The 22187-nt window shown below is 39.0% G+C and overlaps 1 protein-coding gene across 9 annotated transcripts in view; it reads left to right on the top strand.

Moving 5' to 3' along the window:
• Window positions 1-22187, top strand: part of ANK2 (ankyrin 2) — a 203607-nt gene that overhangs the window by 146687 nt on the left and 34733 nt on the right. For all 9 annotated transcript variants that reach the window (XM_075501226.1, XM_075501225.1, XM_075501222.1 and 6 more), the window contains 8 exons: window positions 2782-3006; window positions 5992-6146; window positions 7106-7317; window positions 8202-8406; window positions 10264-10360; window positions 15133-15361; window positions 17904-18029; window positions 20247-20369. In XM_075501226.1, the coding sequence (XP_075357341.1) occupies window positions 2782-3006; window positions 5992-6146; window positions 7106-7317; window positions 8202-8406; window positions 10264-10360; window positions 15133-15361; window positions 17904-18029; window positions 20247-20369 (1372 nt within the window). The remainder of the gene's footprint in view (window positions 1-2781; window positions 3007-5991; window positions 6147-7105; window positions 7318-8201; window positions 8407-10263; window positions 10361-15132; window positions 15362-17903; window positions 18030-20246; window positions 20370-22187) is intronic.

The following is a 22187-nucleotide window of genomic DNA, read 5'->3' as shown; positions in this document are numbered from 1 at the left end:
GCGGTTTTTACAGTGAATAATAATAATAATGTCCTACTGTTTTTGTCCTAACCATTGTTATCTTTGTGTCCGCCTTCCAACGATACCTATCTTTGCCTGTTTCTCCACTCTTTGGAGCAGAAAGTTGGTTTCAGTGATAGATGACTGATAGACCTTGTGATAGATTCTCCAACAGACCTTGCTCTGACCCACCAGGCACATTCAGTAAATGTAAACTGAAAGAAGGAGTTGCAACTTTAAGGCCTGAACCCACACAGCTATCCCTTTGCATCTCGACTGCTCACTAGAGCCAAATGCCACACTCCATTTTTAATTGACCTGTATTAGATCCCAAGTTGCACAGGTGTGGGAACACAGGGCTATGGCTGTGTGTGTGAGGTGAGATACCAGTTTGTTACAGATGGTCAAAATCAAAGATTGCTCCTGCCTCTTCAGCTTTTATATTGGTTGTGCACCACAAGCTAGTTATCTTAATTGTGTAACGTGTGCTTTATGAGAAGGCACTACTATTTCAGCACTCTGCTTGTCTTTTAGTTAGTCTGAATGGAATTACTGTATGGAGACAGAGCACCGTATTAAAAGCAACAGAACCCATTAGTGTGGTCAGAAGGGAGATAGTTTGATTTGGACCCTTACCTTTTGTGTGTGTGTATTCTTCTAGCAGTTAACAGTGGTTTTGGCGTTGCTGAGACACATGGGGAGATAAGCTAAGGAGGACATAAGACAGACAGATGACCTAGCGCTAGTATTTCAGTGATGGACAGCGAAAGAAGGTGATCCTGTTGTTAAAGTATGCAATCTTGAGTATTATGTCGATAGTGAAAATAATTGAATCCTAAAAATTGTTTTCATGATAGCTTACACGATGAAAAATGTGAATGCTAATTTAATTCAGCAAGTGCACTCATTAGCTTCTGGTAATTGTGCAGGTAGTATTCCTGTTGCTCATAGTATTAGCATCAAAATGTGAAACTCTTCTTCCATCACTCAGTGTTATTAACTACCTCTAACACGCCCGTTATAATAGAGACTTGGACCGATTCGCTGAAACAGAATTCAGAACCACTTTGATAACACTACTTCATACAGTTAAGGGCAAATTGCAACGCAAGCCATAGAGCATTATTGCAACAATTGAGCATTTAGTATCTCTTAAGCTCTTCTTTCATCTCTGCTTTAAAATGTATAAAGTATGTATTTTATGAAGAAAGCTCCCATTTTTCTAAATTAATCCCCAGGCAATCAAAGCTGTAAAATGTTTTCATTTTCTTTTTTCCCCCCTTGTTAAAACCACAGAAACACCAACCTCTAAGGAATGAGATAATGGTTGTACTACCCAGACTTTTACACTAAACAAAACCTAGAGGTATATGAATGGCAGTAGACTAGGAGACTGCATGTGTGAGAAAGACTGGCATCCGTGGTGCATGGTGTGCTTCTGACTGGCGCTTGTGGCTCCTTTCCATCATCCATTTTTCTGACTTGCACGGTGTGTTGAGTGTTGTGTTTTTACAGCATGTGGAATTACTTGTAGCTGTGTGGACAATGAATGGATGCAATGTTTGTTGCACAGAACGGTCAAGGGGACAGTGGAAAAATACCTGTATTTGTTACTCATGTTATAAGGGCTTTTCTCTATTGCAGGTCCTTCAGTAGCATTTCTGCGACTCCCCATGTGATGATTCTATTTTAGTGGCTAGAAGTAGGCCTGATACCGTTCTGTGTCATCTACTCTTATTTTCACTTCCAGCAACCTGACATTCCCATCCCATATCAGGCATGATCCTAAGTCATAAACCAGTAAAAGTCGAAGTAGTTCTACACCTTTCCCAAGAATGTCCCCAATCTTTGTAACAAATCTGTCAAAATCTACCTGTTGGTTATATATGGGACTGTAAAAAGTTCAGCATAAAAGAAATTCCATGAAATGTTTTTCTCCCTTTTAAAGAAAAAGAAAGAAATAAGATAATTTACCTTGTGCTAGAAGAGGGCTCCCTGTAGATGGCTTTCTGCATCTGTAAGTTTTCCACCGGGACATTGTATTGCTGTGCAAAGTAACACAGAAAAACAAAAATCCATAAATAAACCTCTTATATAGTGACTGTAGCTATTGTCATCTCACCAAAATCCAAAATTTGTCTTCAAACAATAATGACATGATGGGTTTTTTATATAAATAGGTGCTAGCTCCACTGATGTGTTACGGATTGTATCCACACACTCCAGAATGAAATTTGATTTTTTTTTTTTTTGTTAATCCAAAAACATTTTTTGTTAGAAATTGTAGTTTATCAAATAACTAGAAAATTATCTAGATAACCTAAAAAAAACCCCAACAGCTCTTCCAATCAGAATTGGCGTTATATCCTGGAGTCATAAATAATTTTCTTCAATAAGACGTATTTGCCTGTAAAGTGTTTAAGGAGTGCCAACTTTACAATATAGATGCTTGCAGGTACAGAGTAGTGATATTTGCACTTGACTTTGTCTCTAATAGGTACATACACATGTGCTCACATTTATTAGTGACTGCTGGTATTTTTACCAACAGCAGCACTGTAAAATAAGACTTTCTGTGAAGAACTCTTAGATAGCAGCTATCAGTTTAATTAATAAATGATCTTAGCATGATTCGGTGCTTCACATGGGAGAAAGGCTTTTTCTAATTGTACATCTTGAGAAAGAGCTATATTTACATACGTAGTTTGTTACGTATGTGGAACGTAACCAAAAAAATTCCGATATGTTTTGTATCTAATTTTTTTTTCCCCGATTTTTCAGCTTCCTAGTTAGTTTCATGGTGGATGCTCGTGGGGGTGCCATGAGAGGTTGCAGACATAACGGACTACGAATCATTATTCCTCCACGGAAATGCACCGCTCCAACACGAGTGACTTGCCGGTTGGTGAAACGCCACAGACTGGCCACCATGCCTCCCATGGTGGAAGGCGAAGGTCTGGCCAGCCGCCTGATTGAAGTTGGACCTTCTGGTGCTCAGTTTCTTGGGTAAGGGGTACCATATGGCCTGAAGGAAAACGTTCAGTCTATTTTCGTCTGTTTGCAAGTTGCACTGAAATGGTTCCTTTTTCAAGACTTGAACAGAAAAAGATGTTTGTAACATATGGTAACAGACTGGTCGTGTGAAATACAAATCAGTTGTTAGTTAACAATTCACAAAGCTTTTACGCGTTTTCCTTTGAAAACGGATATTTTAACCACTAGCGCTAAGGTTAATGTGCTTCCTTGGATATAATTATTACTCAGTGTTGTGATATTATAGTGGGAAAAGACCCCTTTGCAGCCAGAAAAGGCAGTTCATACTCTGTTTAAATAATCTACGTATAAGGCATGAATAGCACAGCACTGATCTAAAGCCCAAATGTAAAGCCTGCTACATGTACAACACAAGTTACAGCTGCTTATTTTAGAGACTTGTGTTGTGTTATCAGTAATTTGGACTATCAGGGAAGCACAGTGCTTTTGATTTTTCTGGGGTTGAAATTGCTAAATTAAGCAATAGGACAACCCTGGAATTTTTGGGCCATTTCTTTTGTCCTATGCTGCAAAACCCGTAGAAAGATCAGATTTGTGTCTGCTGCTGAGCTTGTTTTAGCAATTTTCAGCTGAAAGCAGCAGTTATCCACACTTTTTTTTAATTTGTTTTACCAACTGTTCTCCCTATCACTGTGGCATCCAAAAGTGGATGATTGAAGGAACCCCTTCTATTACCATAAATAGCTTCATTCAGAAATTGTAAAAAAAGTGACTCTGTAAACAGCAATAGTTTAAATCCATTTCCAAACAAATCAGTTGCTTTAAAATCCTATTATAACAGGCAGTCATCAGAGCCACTATCTTCATAAGTGCTTTTTCTAAAGATTGAGCTTAGGGAGAGAAAAAAGTTGATGGGTAGTTTTTCACTGCCCACTGCTTTTATATGGAGTGTGAAAGGAGAACATACCCAAGACATGTTTTGGCTACTTCGCTGTTGCTCTAATCTGGTAAAAAAGCAAGAGTGGTTCTGAAACACTGCAAATGTGATGCTAAGAGCAAGCCAACCATTCCTTTTGACAGACAGGATACCTCCTAATATCGCAAGTAACCGCAAACAAGCTGGCTAATCAAATGCTTTGTACCACTTATTCTTTTCACATCTTGGTCACTTTTGAAGAGAAGCAGAAAGAAACCTAAAGAGCAGAAGAAATACTGTGCTATCACATTCAGACTTCCCATTATCTTTGTCACACACAAACCGACCTTAAGTATGTCTCCCATTTGCTTTTTAATGGTTTCTCTATCTAATGAGAACGTCTCACCTGAAAGACCAGGATATCGCACAGTTTTATTAATTCTTGCCCTTCCTGCAAGCGTTTTTCTAGGTGTTGTTCTGGCAGTGAAATCAGAAAATTACTGTACTGTTTGCAGAGATGCATTCAAAGGTCCAAATCCTGTTCTCATTGAGTTCACTGCCAAAACTTCCACTGTCTTCCCGTAAGCAAGAAAAGATCCTAAATTAACGAAACTAATTTTGCTGGTTTTCATCACCAAATTGTCATCGCTAGGACGGAACCTCATTCAGTGTACAGCCTAATTTCCACTCTGTGGACCAGACAGCGGCACTGGCATTCTGGCACAAAAAATACATAAAGTTTATTTATGTTCTTTCTTTCACTGCTGCTTTGGATGTACTCAGTAAACTTCATCTGCCTACGGCTCCTCCCCCACTTAATGAGGGAGAAAGCTTGGTCAGCCGAATCCTTCAGCTGGGGCCTCCTGGGACCAAATTCCTTGGGTAGGAGAGACTTGAAACAAATTGATGGATGCTGACCTCCCCATTCTTCTCCTCCTTCTGCAATATGATTTTTTTATGTCATTATGCCCATGATATTGTCCCTTTCTATCATTTGAAATTTTGTATACCTAACCCTTAGTGGACCATTTTTCAACCCTTGTGGTATGTGGTTTTGTTTTGGTGGTATGTTTGTATCTTTTTCTTAAAGTACTGTGGCCTTCATTTTTGTTTTGGCATGAAATCTTCCTAGTTATGTGCTTGATGTCTGTAGCAAAGCAACCTGGATTGGGACAAAAAAAAAGGAATCTACTGTAAATTTTAAGATGTTTTTTGTATCAAGGACTGATTAATCAATAAGCTATATGTTGGATACCACCAGTATAATAGAACACGTGACATTTACTATGTACATGGTAACCTGTGTGAGTCCTCTAGAGAAGTGTATATACAAATATATTTGTATTTTCTCTCTTATTTCTAAGAGTATGTATGTATATGTATATATAAATATAGATATATGTACACATATGTGTTGTATATGTGTATGTGTATATACGTGGACGCATACACTGATACCTATATTGACATCTGCTTGTAAAGCAACAAGGCAAATTCTTATCTCCTATACTGAAATAGAAACCCAGGTGATTTCCTCAGACCTCCTTTATCTCTCCCAGAGTGTAAATCAGGAATAAATTCATTGGAATATACAAAATTACAGTGAAGTAAAATTGGCACAGGACACAATTGCCCACTGATTACAATGAAATTATTCTGATTTGCACTAGTATAAGTGAGATCAGAATTTGTCACAGTATTCATATATGTTACAGTAGATTCTCTTTGAAATGAAGTGCACAGGTTAACCCAGACAGTAGTGACAACTAAAAGGAGCATGAGGATTTTTATGAATTTGCAAAACAATTACCAAATTTCTAGCTAAGCACTAGTATCTTACCAAATATCATTCACACTGTGGAAAGAGGTGAATGCACTTTTTAATCTGTCCTTCAGCATTTAATGGGTCCCTGTAAAAATCTAATATGTGTTAGTGACCTACTAGTTTAGGATTATGCCAAAGTATTCCAGTGAAATAGGTAGAATTCCAGGTCACTTTGTAGCAGACTGAATAGAGTTGCTGTTAATCCTGTTTCCTCCTCTCTCCCGTGTGCATTTAATGCGCTGTGTTGCTGTGCCAGGCCTGTGATTGTGGAGATTCCCCATTTTGCTGCTCTGCGTGGGAAAGAGAGAGAGCTGGTGATCCTGCGCAGTGAGAACGGGGACAGCTGGAAGGAGCATTTCTGTGAATACACTGAGGATGAACTGAATGAAATCTTGAATGGGATGGATGAAGGTATCCAGTGTGACTTTTTTTTTTTAATTCTGCTCCTGCATTACTTCTGTAACTGGGCGTAATAGCTTTTCACCATTCATTCTAATTAGCACCTCATATTTGGTCCGCCCTAGAATTTCTGACACTACATTCTCCAGATACTTGCTTTCAGTCATGCTGGAGCATCATCGTGTTCTCAGTACAGGAGCCAGCAGAAGCACTGTGCAGTTGTGCTTACTTCCCTTGCATGGTCTGCTGAAGTCGTGGGACAAAACAAAATCTACCATCACAAAGCTGAGAATAGATGCTAGACTTATGTTTTCTACTGCTCCTTTTCATAGTGTTAAACGAAAAGCTTCCATAGCAAACATCTTTCCAAAACAAGGCAATTATCATACTAATCCTTTCCAAGCAGCTACATGTGTGGGAGGAAATGTCAGTCATGGGTGCTCTTGCTTTCTGAGAGAACAGAATGGCCTTGGGCTGTCTAGGATCTACAGAATGTGTTATTAATTTTGATGGCTTTAAAAAAAAATAAAAAACAAAACACCACCAAAAGTAAACAAGACAACTCACATAATTAAAGCTGAACTCATACTTTGATACATTTTTGATTTGGAGTTTAGTTTCCTTGACGCTACTCCAGGCCATAGTGTAAACATGTGAAGTAGAAAGGGGCTTGGACCAATCCCTTTGCTTGTTTGCCTGCTGATTTTGGGGATGTTGTCAACATGTTCTGAGTTCACTGTCTTAAGCTGCCTTCAGTTAGTTGTTCGTTCTGTCTGTCTGTTCCTTTCTTGATTTCTCTGTTTTAGCTGAACTTAACATACTGGGGTATGTTTCCTTTTCCCTTTTGATTTCTAGACAAAATACTTTTGTAAGTTGCAGGTAAACTGTGAAAAGCTTGAATGCATTTTGAAGTTTGCTGTATTGCTTCTATGAAATTCTTGTCTTCTGACCCTCTTCTCTTTTGGCCTCAGTACTTGACACTCCAGAGGAGCTTGAGAAGAAACGTATCTGCCGCATCATCACCCGAGATTTCCCTCAGTACTTTGCAGTGGTATCCCGGATCAAGCAGGACAGCAACCTTATCGGACCTGAGGGAGGTGTGCTGAGCAGCACTGTTGTACCACAAGTGCAGGCAGTCTTTCCAGAAGGGGCTCTAACCAAACGAATTCGCGTTGGCCTCCAGGTACAATGAAACAATTACAAAGCTTATATTTTTTTTTTCTTCTTCTTTTTCTTCTCCCTTTTTTTTTTTTAGTGTAAAATCACCTTCTTTGAATGCAGAACCAGCATATTCAGTTTATCGTGTTGTATGCTGTTGTCTAGAATGCTTCTAGTAAAAATAATTTAAAAAAAAAAAATCCACGCAAAAGTCAAAGCAAGTGGTAAAGCTTTGGATATTCCAGTTAATTTAGATTCCTCTCTGTTAACTGTCTATATGATCTTAGGAAAAGCACCTAATTTTGGTGATGATGATGATGATATTAGTGTAGGTCATAGAACAATTTCTTAAATACTTCTTCTGAAGGGCATCAGAGAAGTACAAAGTGCTGTAATAACTAGGCCAAATGTACAGATTCTCAGCATGAAGTAAACCAACCTAACAGTTCACTGCTGAAAGAGAGAAGTCTTTCCCCTACGCCCATCCCCTCCTCCTGCTGCATGCATCCACAGCTTACCTTGGCCAGGAGACTGTGCATGTTGAAATCCCCTGTCAATAGCTGAATAGCTTACTAAAAAAGCTCAGAGCTTGTTCTAAGAAAAAAAAGAAAAGGGGGGTGACAAGGGAATCGTTTGCTACTGGTTAAGTGAATGAAATTAATGCCGTAAAGGCTCTGACAAGCACCAAGAAAGGGGATAGGAAGAGGAGGAAAGCGTGGGAAAGTTGAAAAAGGGAGGTCTCCCCTTCTCACTGGCAGTCAGTTCTTCTGTCTGCAGATTTTCATAGGAAATTTTGTCATTTAGTGTAAAAACTTAAGGATTTCATGGTAATACACAGACCCAGTTCTTTACATACTCATTAAACTGTTTTCAAATAACTATTCTGTTATTGTCTTTTGCTTTGGAAAGGCTCAACCTATGCATACTGAACTTATAAAGAAGATTTTAGGCAACAAGGCTACCTTCAGTCCTATAGTCACACTGGAGCCCAGGAGGAGAAAGTTCCATAAACCCATCACGATGACGATTCCCGTCCCCAAGGCCTCCAGTGATGGGATCATGAATGGTTATGGAGGCGACACACCCACTCTAAGGTTACTATGCAGCATAACAGGTAGGATGCAAATACTAGAGCTTTTTATGTGCATCTTGAAATTGTCAGGCATCGTGGGCTGAATATGTTAAACCGATTATACACATGGAAAGCTTGGTGAAAACCTGACTGGGATGAGAGGCTGTGAAAATAAACTACTTTCCAAACAATTACTTTATAGCAGAAATAACATTTGGTGTTTGGACTAACAAGAGATGTGTAATATAATCATAGACTTCGGGTTTGTTGTTTTTTTGCATTTTCCTTACAGTTTGTTTCTTGAAAACCAACATACCTCTGCCTAGCAGAGTAAGTGTAGCGCAGACATAATGTTGCAGTATGATTCAGAGGAAAATATTGGAGTTAAACACTTTATACTTGCTATAACTCCAAAGTGATTAGTGTCTCGTTCAGCCTCAGTTAAGAGGCAGAAATGAGCTGCATGCATTTATTCTGTTTAGAAGTTAGCATCTTTCTTAATTTTTAAACAGATTTCAAATACCAACCCAATGTAAGATGCATCACACACTGAGATGTGCCAATGAGTCATTCCGGAGAACAGGTGCTTTTACAGTTTCTTGATACAAAGGTGTTAGGTAGCTGCTGAAATACCAGAAGCAACATCTGGTCAACAAAGAATTATTTGCATTTCTAAGAGAGTGAAACAATATTTATTTAAATAGAGAAGAATGGTCTCCTCTATAAAGAGGAATTTGAGTAAGTTTCTTGGAGGGACAGTAAATCTGCAAGGATCTTCTAGAAAACTTCATAAGGGAAATTAGTTCCAAGAATGCTTCACCAAAAGGAGAAAGGAGGTATTTCCTGAAAACTAGTATTCCTTTACAGATACAACTTGGTTTAAGGTTTGCATAAAGGCTGTGCTACATGGTCAAATGGATATCTAACAAGTCAGCTGTATATGAGAGGAGGGACAGACACACATGCTGACTTAGCCCTGGTTATGCATAGTTTTTCCTTTAGTTCTTCATAAGTGTTTTATAAATATTTTACGAATATGCTGTTAGAAATAAACACTTCTCTTTCTGTTTTCTGTAAGCTCAGTGTGGTTTTAAGGTAACTGGTAACTGGCATTCTTCACCGAAAGGTGAGACAGGGACATATATTGAAGAACTTGAAAACACAGCTGCAGGGTGACAGATTGTGCCCACATTTTCAGCTGCCTGGGGCAAATAGGAAGCTGGCAACGTCTGTGACAAAGAGGGCTGAAACACTTAACAGACTGATAGGAATCCAGAAGGCTGTCTGTTGTACAGCACGATAGGGAGGTGCACATTTCAACTGCAAGATCTTCCAGGGAGCTTGTCAGACACAGACTGTTTCCTAGGTTTTCATAGCAACATGCAAAAGAAATTTCTCAGTTATGTACATACTGGACCTGAGTTCTTTGAATTATTTGAAAAAGCAGTAGATTATAGAAATCATAAATTGTAGTTGTCACTATTAGTGACATTATTATTGTTTCCCAAGTGTAACAATATAAGTTTAACTGCACTGTATCTGGGCCAATTTCGCCCCACGTGTGTGAATAGCCTAGAATGAACAAAAGTAATTTCTAAGAAATTACGTCTCTCCCCCCAAAATTCTAGCCTTTTTTAACATTTCTGGAGCTGTTCTACAGGACTTATAATTTGAAAATCATTTGGGCACTTTGTTTGACCACATTTGGGCACTCAGGGGAAACCCATACAATGCTCCTAGCATTAGCAGAATAACGTGGACCTAAGGAGAAGGCATGTCTGGAATTGTTTCTGGTTTCATAGCGATTAAAAACTCAGAAGAATGTAAAATATTTCTTAGAAGCAAGAAAGTTGCAGACTTGCTTGGTTTTAATTTTTTTTAAATCTCTTGTCGTTTCAGGAGGAACCACCCCTGCCCAATGGGAAGACATCACTGGAACAACACCACTGACGTTTGTTAATGAATGTGTTTCCTTCACAACAAATGTGTCTGCCAGGTACCTATACAGCAAAACATGAGGTTTACAGTGTTACTTTCAAGTGCATGTCTTTTTTCAACAAATATCTCCTTTAAACTATTTTAGTTTATATAGTAGAAGGAACATAGACATTTTGTCTGTGCTGTGAACCAACTGGCAAGGTATTTCAGAAGCCCTGAGCCTCCCAGTCCAGACAGATGATGTATGTGAGCTGTAAGCACTACAGTCCTTACCAGCTGCGAAAATAAATTAATGTTCTTGTCATGTCTATCTCCGCCGTTAGTCCTTTGCAGTCAGCGCCTGCTATGATCCCAGAAATGAATTAGTGACATACTCATTTTTCTGAAATAGTAATCTGAAGGACAGTTCAGTTTTCAGGTAGTTAGAAAAAATCTGGTTTCATTTTGAATACCCTTTCTCTTTCACATGCAGACATATGCAAATTTCCATGGAAACAGAAGTCCCTTATTTGGGTAGCTCATTACACAACTTATAAAAGATGTTACTTCCAGAATATCCAACAAATGAGAAATCGAGCAGAAAGGCCTGTAGGTGTACCAAACTGTGATCTAGAAGAATCTCTTCCAACCATCTGTTCTTGTGATGAGATTCAACTGCTATCTTTCTGAAAACAAAATTTCATATAAAAAAACCCCCCAAACATATATATGTATGTATGTATTTTAGTTTGTATACTGTCCATGATTTATATCACAGAGATGCTCAAAACTCTCCTTCTCCGTAACAGGAGACGCAGTCCATGACCTGGCAAGTATTAAATTTAGGGTGTGTAGTCTGGCAAACAGTTACCAAAATCGTGGATAACTTGCCTGTGAAAATCAATGGATTTCCTTCAGTGCAAACATGCAGTGTTCAGAGCAGTTACTACTATTAGATTAGGTTTGCTATTTAATGAAGTGACTTATTCAATGTTAAAATGAGTTCAGCTCTTGCAGTCCAATCTACAGTGTACCTTTAACCTTAGGCGAAACAAAGTATTATTTTTCTGTACTTTCTCAGTTCAGAAATGGCTTTCTTCCCATTAAGTTGGATGCTTTGCTTCTGTACATTTCTTTTCAGTTCAACTAAATATTTTTCTTTAACAGCAGTGACCACAAGAGGGAGATCTTAAAGTGTGTTTTAGCTCTCATCTGCTACTTGCAGTGTTCTGTTTAAAGGGGTAAATTAAAGATTAATTTAAGAACCAGATGTGGAGACTAGATGCAAAGTTTGAGAGGTCAAAGTCCCTAAAATTGTGAAGTCCTCAGCAGGGCTACACGTGAAATACAGCCAGAACGAGGGTGACAGTTTATGGAACTACAATCCATATTAGTAGTGGATGTTTCCTAATCCCGATGATGACATTAAAATTGATTACTATTGCTAATGTTCTGTGATATAGGTGGGGTCCCATGTAGAGATTTTAATGGGTTCTACCTCTTCTTTTTAATCTAAGTGAATGTTCAATGGACTACTTGAACCCAAATATGATTTTAAATGCTGTTAAAGTTAGAAAATGGGATTTTTCATGTATTTACAGTCAGAGAATTAATTACCTTCTTTGATGAAGGACAAGCTAACTTGAATTTCTTCACTTGTGCCCTGGTCTAAAAGTGCATCTACCCTTGTGCCCTGCTGAGAATCAGCTGATTCCTGACTGTTTGCTATTCACATTAACTTGTTTATGTCTAGTTAAATCATTAATGATGGAGAACAATTTTCCCATTCATAAGACTAATTCTGTCCCAAATGAGCTTGGGAAAGAGATAACATTTGTCTAAAATACATGTGAATTAAACTGCAGACTTTGAGGCACAGCTGTTTTCTGTTTCCTGAGCTGCAGCTTTTTTAAAAATTTAGTATCTGTTTAGGCTTTTTTAGCCCCTGGTGTATGACAGCAAATCATTTGAGCACATGGTGACTTCTCAGAGGACGTAGCCTCTCCAGTTCGAGTCCAGCATAGCATAATTCTCCCACACATTAAAAGGAAAGTATCAGTATGCAGAGCCTTTATGTACCAAACATGCTTTCTCTCTTTCAAATGTCATCAGCCTGTTTTTTAACCAGTGTGTTCGTTAAAGGTTCTAAAGATAAGCACAGCATGAAATTCGCTATTATTCAACTGCAGATGAGTAAGACCAGAGAAATCACACTTGAAAGGTATGCTTTGTGGGTTATAATACTATGTAATCTACAGTAAGTAATAAGCCCCCTGTAGATTATATCAGCTTTTGAGGTGTCTTTGACCTCTCATGACTTCCGTCTCCAACCTACGGGTGTCAAACTCAAGCATGCTTTCCACCCGCACAGTGAATTTTATTTAAAAGAAATGTCGTCAGCTCCGCAGAGAAACTAAATGAAGTGATATCTGAGAAAGAAGGCAATACGTGTTACTCCTTGTAAAATGCTCAGTGTATTTCTGCTGTTACATTTTGGGAGTGGAATTAGAATTATTTTAAGTGAAAGTTGTTATCTTTGCAAAACAACAATTCAGTTGTCTTGACTAAGGTATAAGGAAGTTCTGTAAATTTTTATTACTGGGCAATGTTGTCCTGGCCTGAATGGCCCAAAGAAAGGGTAAAGAACCTGTAGTTTTCAGTAAAGAGGAGGGTCTTTTTTGACACAAGAGGACCTGCAAGCTCAAGTTCTAGACCTGAATTGCAACATCCATGGTATGTCTTAAGTAACTGTGTATGTTTGATAAGTTTTGAGGTGGTTTGTTCCAATTTGCATGCACTAGCAATACATCATAAGAGGCAGACGTTCATTTATAATAATTATGTTTGTGAAATCAGACAATTTATGACCTTACCCTGTAATCTTAAAGTATTTCTCTGTCATGGTATGACATGAACAATCTTAAAGTATGTCTCTCTCTGTACCTGAATGAGATAGCAGTGGCAGCTCCTGGCTTCACACCATGCAGTGGAAGTAATTTATTCTAGTTGTATTTGCCTGTTGCTTTGAACATGTTTATGTTTGACTTGCGGTACATGTGTCACAGTCTGGGAACCACTGGTGTAGAAGATTGAGCGTATACATTAGAAGGATGCTGTCAGTAAAACGGCATGTTAGAAACCACGATGAAAAGTGAGTCAGTGGTGATCACAGCCTCTGTGAGGCAAGGGTAGTAGGAATCAGATGTGGACACATCTGCTTTCAGGGTCTTCAAAATATAATACGGCTCAGATATAGGAATATATATATTGCGAGTCTTCAATATGCATAAGAAAAACTTACTGCAAAATCAAAGTTAAAAGTCCCTGACTAAATTAATGTCAGAATAATTTCTGATTTTGCATGCAGTGTTACACAGTGGACAAAATCATTTACATTCACCTGAAGACCCTCAGTTTTTTATATTGTATGTAAGGAATGTACTGCTAACCTTTAAGCTAGATGGTAGAGAAAAACCAAGTGTTTTGGGCAAAGCAGCTTTATATTTCACCTGTTGGAGCTGGCGGTCCAAGAACAGACTGAAGGATTAGCAACACATGCCAAAAGCTGTTTCAGTCTCCTGTTCCTCATCCATAAAATTCAGGAAACTTTCACAGCATCCCTGTCATGTCAGAAGTTTGTACGCAGTTCAATAACACCTGAGTGTGGTATACTGATGTGTCCAGCACTTAACAAACAGGAAATTGTACAATGCCTAGGAAGATTTCAGGGGGCTAAATAGAACAGGATGTAATTGCCCACTCTGTAGTTTAACAATTTAGTCATAACCTGGAAGAGAAATGACAGGCCCGGCATATGACTAGATACAAGCCATTTTAGTAAGATTTTTATGGGACTTTACTCTCTTCTGCATCATCAGATGTTTAGCAGCAACCAGCTGTCAAGAAGAACCTGTATTTCTCTAGATGAAAGGCACATATTGCAGAATCACAGTTAGGTGGAAATCTGAACTGTACACTTCCAGTATGCCCTTCTCTAGTTATATTCTGCATAGAAATCAAATAATGACATGATAAACGAGAACAAATTCAGAGACCTTTTGGGCAACTCTAGAAGAATGATAAGATCAATCACCTTTTCAAACGTCATCAGAAACTGTTGAAAGTGATGGAAATCAGAGACCACTGAGCTTATTCTAGAAGAGATTTATTTCTTGGTAAAAGGCAGGAAATTTTTGATCATATATTCTCCCTATAAGGAGTCAATTCAGATGAAAACAAAGTTTAGGCCATAGCCAACTTTTGAATAGAAGAAAAAACATTTATTGGATACTGTGATGAATTTCCAGAATTTCTTGATTTTGGTAAGCCATCAATAATTGTTTAATTATTATAAACATACTTATAAATGTAATATATATGTTTCATAAACACAAAACCATGAAAAGGTTCATATATTTCAATCGTCAGAGAAGGTGTATGAGACTGTCTGCCACAGGACAAATGAACTTCTTAAAGTCTTTAAAAACCTGTCATGTACCTGGAAGCAAATAAGCTTCCAGCTGAGTGAGATCTTATCAGAAGGGCAAACAGTGGCCTGGAATTTGTGCAGCAGGAACTCTGTGAAGGGTTTGCATGTGGTAGTTAGGACAGTAAGTTCTGGTCCAAATGCTTTCCATGTTGGTTTTGCTTCATGTTCCGAAATGCATAGGGGGTACCATGAGCATTCTTAGGCTATTCCTCCCAAATGGTAACTGGTTTTTTTACTTTATTCTGACTTGTCATATACAATTGGTGTGATTAGCAGCTAATGCTGCCAAGATGGGAAAATATATCATTTTCTTGCTTAAATCTTTCTGTGCTGATTACACAACTCTTCATTTTCTCTTACAGATTTTGGTTGATAGACTGTCGACAGACACAAGAATCTGTTACTTTTGCTTCCCAAGTGTACAGAGAGATTATCTGTGTCCCCTACATGGCCAAATTCGTGGTGTTTGCCAAATCTCATGATCCCATTGAAGCACGGTTAAGATGTTTTTGCATGACAGATGACAAGGTGGATAAAACTCTAGAACAACAGGAAAATTTTGCTGAAGTTGCCAGAAGCAGGGATGTAGAGGTACTGTACAAGAACCTTAGACAGTTTTCTCCATTTTCTAATGTCTGTTTTTAAGCTAATATTTTCTGCCTTCTATCTGCCACAAGTACTGAAAAATAATAGTGCCAACAAATACTGTCATGATGCAGTATCATGCATCGTGATAAAATGGAAACTTTGACTTTTGTCAGATGTAAGGGAAAAGTAGCTGCCAGATACGAGCGATGAAATCCTATTCCCAATGGGCAATGGCCGATCTCTTAGTCCACGGGGCTGGTGGGAAGGCTAGCTATATTCAGCTGACTGCATTTGGGTCTTCCTGGGTCAGCCTACCAAGGTGGAAGGTAATTGTGTGCTTCACCCACAAGGAAATCCAATCAGCTGGTTATCAGAAGTTAGAAAGGAATTCCTTGTCTGACTTCAGTAATACCATTTTGTGCTTTCTCCGTAGCAGTATCGGCATTCAAATGGGACATCCAATGTGTTCTCAGGGCAGTCCTCAGCAATTAAAAAAATAGGTAGCGGGAACCTTAAGCTGGATTCCAGGAGACAGTAAATACGGAAGTGGGCTGGTTGAGTCTGAGCTCTCTGTTATGGGACTAAGGCTTAGAAAACCTATAGGACAAAACTGAATTGAAAAAATTTGGTTTCCCAAGATACTTTTTAATGGTGGGCCTGTTAAACAGTTGTACTTAGAAACTGGACTGATTTTATGCTAGGAAAGCAGGTAATAAAATGAAGTTGGGAGTTACCATTTAGTCCAGCACTTTCAGGTTCTTTGTCCTCCTTTTCTCTGGTGCCAGGGTCAGCATTTCTTTAATTCAGATTCAGAACTAGAGCAGCTACTGCCAACTAAGTAGTATGAAATCTATTTGAGATGGCTAGTTATGCAAGCAGGAGACATTATCCATGGCTTTTATTAAACAAAATGCAATAGTCTGTAAGAATTTTGCATAGCCTGGCTGGCGTTTCAGGTGCACAACAAGACTAAAGACTTAAGTCACTCAACAGCGAGGTCAGAGGTAGCGGAGAGGTGTTGCAAATGGACTTTTTCCTCAGCCTAAAACTAAGTTCTGTGGATGCAAGCTAGCCCTAAGTTCAATCCAAGTACTTCATAGTCATTTCTGTGGTAGTCCACAGTGATTACTTAGTTTTAGTTAGCTCTACAGCAAGCTGCCAACTAAAATCTTGAAGTTTTTAGTTATTAACTTCCTCTTAGAGGAATGTCTGAGTAAAGATGAGTTTTGAGGGTGGTGTTCTTTGCTGAACTGTTATGTTCCTGAGCCTGATACTATGTGGGTGTTGCAAGAAAAGGGGAGATAGTCAAAGCCAAAAAGGACAGGTAAATCTCAACTTCCAGTAACTCCATAAATGAATATCACTAACCACAAAGGCAGTCAACAGTAGTCACGTTTTGTCAGCATCTTTGCATACTGAGAAGTTAAACTAGCAGGTTTGATTAATATTCTGCTTTACAAAAAAAAAAAAAAAAAGAAATATGTTGCTGAACAGGCAAAAGCTTTCCTATGTGGAATCCAGCAAACTGCCTGCTAAATGCAGTTTTTCTGGCTCTGTCAGCTTCCTCAGAAGGGATGACAAATTGAAAGTGCTTTAACTGCATGCATGGCGTATTCTTCTGCTTAGTATAAGTAGTCTATCATCAGCATATCTGCTCTTTTCCATGAGAATCCCACCTTTAAAAAATTTGTCCTCATTGTTCCTGAAGCTCTGACAGGCATTTCTTATGCAGAGCAGCTAGATAAAATATGGGTTTATGAAACTGAATGACAAGGCTGAATTTCTGAAAAGTAAGGATGAGATGTTAATTTATTGACAGTTTGAAGGGAACATCTCCAAAACTGGTAAGCTGAGATTTAAATGTGTGGAGGGGCCGTAACAATAGCAATCCAAAGACGTAGGCAGTATCATTGTATAGGCATTTCAGAGAGGCATTTACCTGAGGCCTGACTTTCAAAAGCTCTAGGCCTTTACAAATCCAGCTGAAATAAAGAGAATCTACTAATATACACTGTCTTTGCCTGCTGCAGCAGACTGTTGCAGGTAGATTAAACACATAGATAGTCTAATTTAGAAAGTTTCTGCATTGGTAAAGAGGTCCTCTGCAACTTCATGATATTCCCAGACTGGCTTATTATCCTACCACTCAAAGCAAGGACTTTTGATGTGATTGCTAAAGAAAATATTTCTTTGACTGTTATGATGAAGCCAGGTTAGCAAAGTGTGCTAAAATTAGAGCCAATAAAAAATCCAAATTAAAATATAGATTGAGAATTTGCCCAGATTCATGACACTGAATACTCATTTTGTCATTTATAGTGTCACGCGATTGTTATTGAATTAACAATGTATTCCATTTGAAATTTAATAATCTGAAATGTTTCCACAGACTTTAGGTAACTGTACATAACAAATCTTGTAAATGCTGACAAGTCCTAACAATTTAAGAAATTGATTGAAACTACTGTAGAATTATGCTTAAGAAGAAATCCTAACCACCTCACTGTGATTAATTGCTGCTTTGCTGCTTTTTCATTTCCAATAGGTGTTAGAAGGAAAACCCATCTATGTTGACTGCTTTGGCAATTTGGTGCCACTAACAAAGAGTGGGCAACATCATATATTCAGTTTTTTTGCCTTCAAAGAAAATAGACTTCCTCTGTTTGTTAAGGTAATGTTATAATATGAGCTATGGATTGTATTTTTCTTTTTTGTTTACTTCTGAGTTTACAATAAACTTAGCAGGCTGTAGAACAGTTCCAAATTATTTTATGATAATGGATTAAATGTTGACTTGGGTAGTCAAAACAACCAGAAGTGGCTACCTAAAATTTAGTAAGATTTTTCTCTAAATATAATTATCTGTGCCTGTGTTCTGCTATATATGCACGTGTCCACAGCACTCTTTCAGACACCAGAATGGTACTTCTAGGAATCCTGTTCTCTACTTTATAATCTAAAGAGCTGATCAAGTTTGATCTTGTTTGTTTTCTGTATCATGGTTCAATATATTGCAGGAAAAAATGCGGAAACTGCAAAAAAGTGTCAGAAAACGTTGTAGAATTGGCAGAAATCTATCAAAATATGATCGTTGTACCCTACACTTGTAAATATGCATATGGCTGTAAATACAGATATAACTGTTCTTCAACCAATCATCCTCCCTTCATTAGCAATGCAAAACTTCCTTGGGGGTACAGTAAGAAAAGCATGGCTCCTTTTTGGATATTTCGAGTTATGGTTTTACCATGGTTTTGAGAACAAAGGAAAAAGGAAGTCATTAATTTTGATAAATCCCCAACTGGAACCTAATTTTATCCCTGTAGTGTATATTACTGTACTATTCTCTTTTAAAAACTTTATGTGAGTAGGAAAGTTTGTAAAACCAAAGCCAAAACACAAAACCTCCGTTCATCCAAAATTAACTAATGCTTTAGCCCTAGAGCCAGTGACATAAACACCATGGTCTATGGGGCTCATCTGCATCGTTCACGAGATCTGCAGGGAGCAGTAAGTCATGTAAAAAAGTGCTCTCGCTGTGGTCTGTGCTAGCAGCAGAGAGGGCTGCTGTCACCGAGCCACCATCACCTTCTTTTCTGGAGAGAGAGATTCAGAGGGCACTGCAAACCTCTTCCCACAAACTTTTCCTTCTACTGGGACATCCCGACTACACTAGTAGAGTACGCTAGTTATTACCATTACATAAAACAGTTTTAGAGAAATGCTTTATGAATGGAAACTTCCAAAAAGTAGAGAAAATCAACCCACTCCCTCATTGTATTAAATATGCTGTATGCTGCTAGACAACTTTTAAACTCTCTCCCTCCTTTCCAGCAATATTTTGTAAGCTTGTTTTAATTTAGAACTTTATCTGTGCCACCACCTACCTTTGGCTATGCATATTTTTCTCCATGATGGATTTTTCCAAAATATGTTCAAAAACATGTATGTCTCTGCATCTAGTATTTTCAGTCTGATAAAGTTAATACACATGTATCCAATTGTATCATTTTATCAGTTCAGAAACCTAAGAACGAGATAATGCTTTCAGTTGTATTTCTTCTGTGATATCGTACGTAATCCTCCTGACATCACGTACAAAAGCTAAAACCACATCACCAGTATCTTAAGTTCTAAGTGTTTACACTTGTTCCTACTAACACCTGTGGAAGAGATTTTTCTAAGATTCACTGGAAAATCTTAAAGTATGGCATGATGTAGTATCTTTTGTAGATAATAATGGTCACACCTGTAAATATATTCCAGCAAATTTCTTCATTCTAAGACTAGGATTTATCAATATGTTTGAGAAAACATTTGCGAGAGAAGACATATTAAGTGTATTCTTTCACTGTTTCCAGCCACTCAGCCAAAAGAGTAGCCGAATGAACAAACACAACATTTAATACTAAAATTTTGAGCAGAGAATTACCGCAAACATCAGCATAAATACATATTCTTGCCATATGGGGGAAAATTACTTAGTTCCTTTTGTCACCTAATACAAAATGAGTATCTGTTATGACCAGAAAGCTTGGGGACCATTTCAGTGAAAAATGGGTGTTGTAAGTCATCACAGAGCCCAGTCATACTGGAATGTCTCTGATCTTTTAAGACTGTGATTACAGCGTTAGGACTGCCTTCTATAAATAAGTTTCTAATGTGTAAGCATGTACCTGCTTGTGTCTGCTCTTGCTTTGACACACAAATACATCCGTGTGTACATTTACAAACAAGCAGGGGGAAAAAAAAAGAGAAAACACATTATTTTTGCCTACATGGACTTCTCCTCCCACATCTAGCCTCTTTCTGGTAAAGAGTTTTGAGTGGCACAAGTAGATCATATAGCAAAATAACAGATTAAATGTCTGTATGTTTGCTCTACCAGGTGCGAGATACCACTCAAGAACCCTGTGGACGATTATCATTCATGAAGGAGCCAAAATCTACAAGAGGCCTCGTTCATCAAGCCATATGTAATTTAAACATCACTTTACCTGTTTACACAAAGGTACTGTGAAATTATACTGATCTATAGTCATCAGCATTATAATATAAGCAAGAAATGAATAGGAGGCCAAAATATTGTTAAAGCGTTGTAGTCAGGTATTTTAAGGAAGAATAAATACCACCCAAGGGCTTTCAGGTTTTTGGGTTTGGTGCTCTTAACGCCAGTGTTCAAAGACGTTATCAAATATTTTCTGAGGACTCAGAAGAGATGACAGAAGGGAGATGAAAATCCAGTTTGCGCTATATAGCTCCCATGGTTTCATTTGGTGTTGCACAAGACCTGTGCTAATTTTATTTCATACAGAAATTTTATCCCGATTCTGTTCAGGGGTGAGACAGATCTGGGACTCAATGAGTACCTCTAGGTTCATTTTTTATTTTACCAAAGACTTCCCACGTTGTCTAACCATGTCTTGTGACACCTCTCTGGAGATGAAGTTACCATTCATACCTGTTTCACAAAGTGTAAGGATAATGTTTGTAGATCATATGATGTTCTTAACATATGAATCATAGAATGCTTTGGGTTGGAAGGGACCTTAAAGATCATCTAGTTCCAACTCCCCCGCCATGGGCAGGGACACCTTCCACTAGACCGGGTTGCTCAAAGCCCCATCCAACCTGGCCTTGAACAATTCCAGGGACGGGGCATCCACAACTTCTCTGGGCAACCTGGGCCAGTGCCTCACCACACTCAGAGTGAAGAATTTCTTCCTTCTATCTAATCTAAATCTACCCTCTTTCAGTTTAAAGCTATTACCCCTTGTCCTATCACTACATGCCCTTGTAAAAAGTCCCTCTCCAGCTTTCTTGTAGGCCCCCTTCAGGTACTGGAAGGCTGCTATAAGGTCTCCCCCAAGCCTTCTCTTCTCCAGGCTGAACAACCCCAACTCTCTCAGCCTGTCTTCCTAGGAGAGGTGTTCTATCCCTCTGATCATCTTTGTGGCCCTCCTCTGGACTCACTCCAACAGGTCCATGTCCTCCTTATGTTGGGGACACCAGAGCTGAATGCAGTACTCCAGGTGGGGTCTCAGGAGAGTGGAGTAGAGAGGGAGGTCACGCTTCTTTTGATGCAGCCCAGGAGACAGTTGGCTTTCTGGGCTGCAAGCGCACATTGCCAGGTCATGTTGAGCTTCTCATCAACCAACACTTCCAAGTCCTTCTCCTCAGGGCTGCTCTCAGTCCCTTCTCAGCCCAGCCTGTATTTGTGCTTGGGATTGCCCCGACCCATGTGCAGGACCTTGCACTTGGCCTTGTTGAATCTCATGAGGTTTGCAGGGGCCCACCTCTCAAGCCCGTCAAGGTCCCTCTGGATGGCATCCCTTCCCTCCAGTGTGTGGACCGCACCACACAGCTTGGTGTCGTCGGCAAACTTGCTGAGGGTGCATTCAATCCCACTGTCCATGTCGCCAATAAAGATGTTAAACGGCGCCTGTCCCAATACCGACCCCTGAGGAACACCACTCGTCACTGGTCTCTACTTGGACATCGAGCTGTTGACCGCAACTTTTTGAGTGCGACCATCCAGCCAATTCCTTATCCACCAAGTGGTCCCTCCATCAAATCAATATCTCTCCAATTTAGAGACAAGGATGTCATGTGGGACAGTGTCAAATAGTCCAGGCAGTTGATGTCAGTTGCTCTTCCCTTATCTACCAACGCTGTAACTCTGTCGTAGAAGGCCACCAAATTTGCCAGGCATGATTTGCCCTTAGTGAAGCCATGTTGGCTGCCAACAGTCAGCTCCTTATTTTCCATGTGCTTTAACATCGTTTCCAGGAGGATCTGCTGCATGATCTTGCCGGGCACAGAGGTGAGA

The sequence above is a fragment of the Mycteria americana genome, chromosome 4, assembly GCF_035582795.1.
Source record: "Mycteria americana isolate JAX WOST 10 ecotype Jacksonville Zoo and Gardens chromosome 4, USCA_MyAme_1.0, whole genome shotgun sequence".
NCBI classification, from domain to species: domain Eukaryota; kingdom Metazoa; phylum Chordata; class Aves; order Ciconiiformes; family Ciconiidae; genus Mycteria; species Mycteria americana.
The sequence above is the reverse complement of the archived record's forward strand: the minus strand, read 5'-3'. Positions and strand labels throughout refer to the sequence as shown.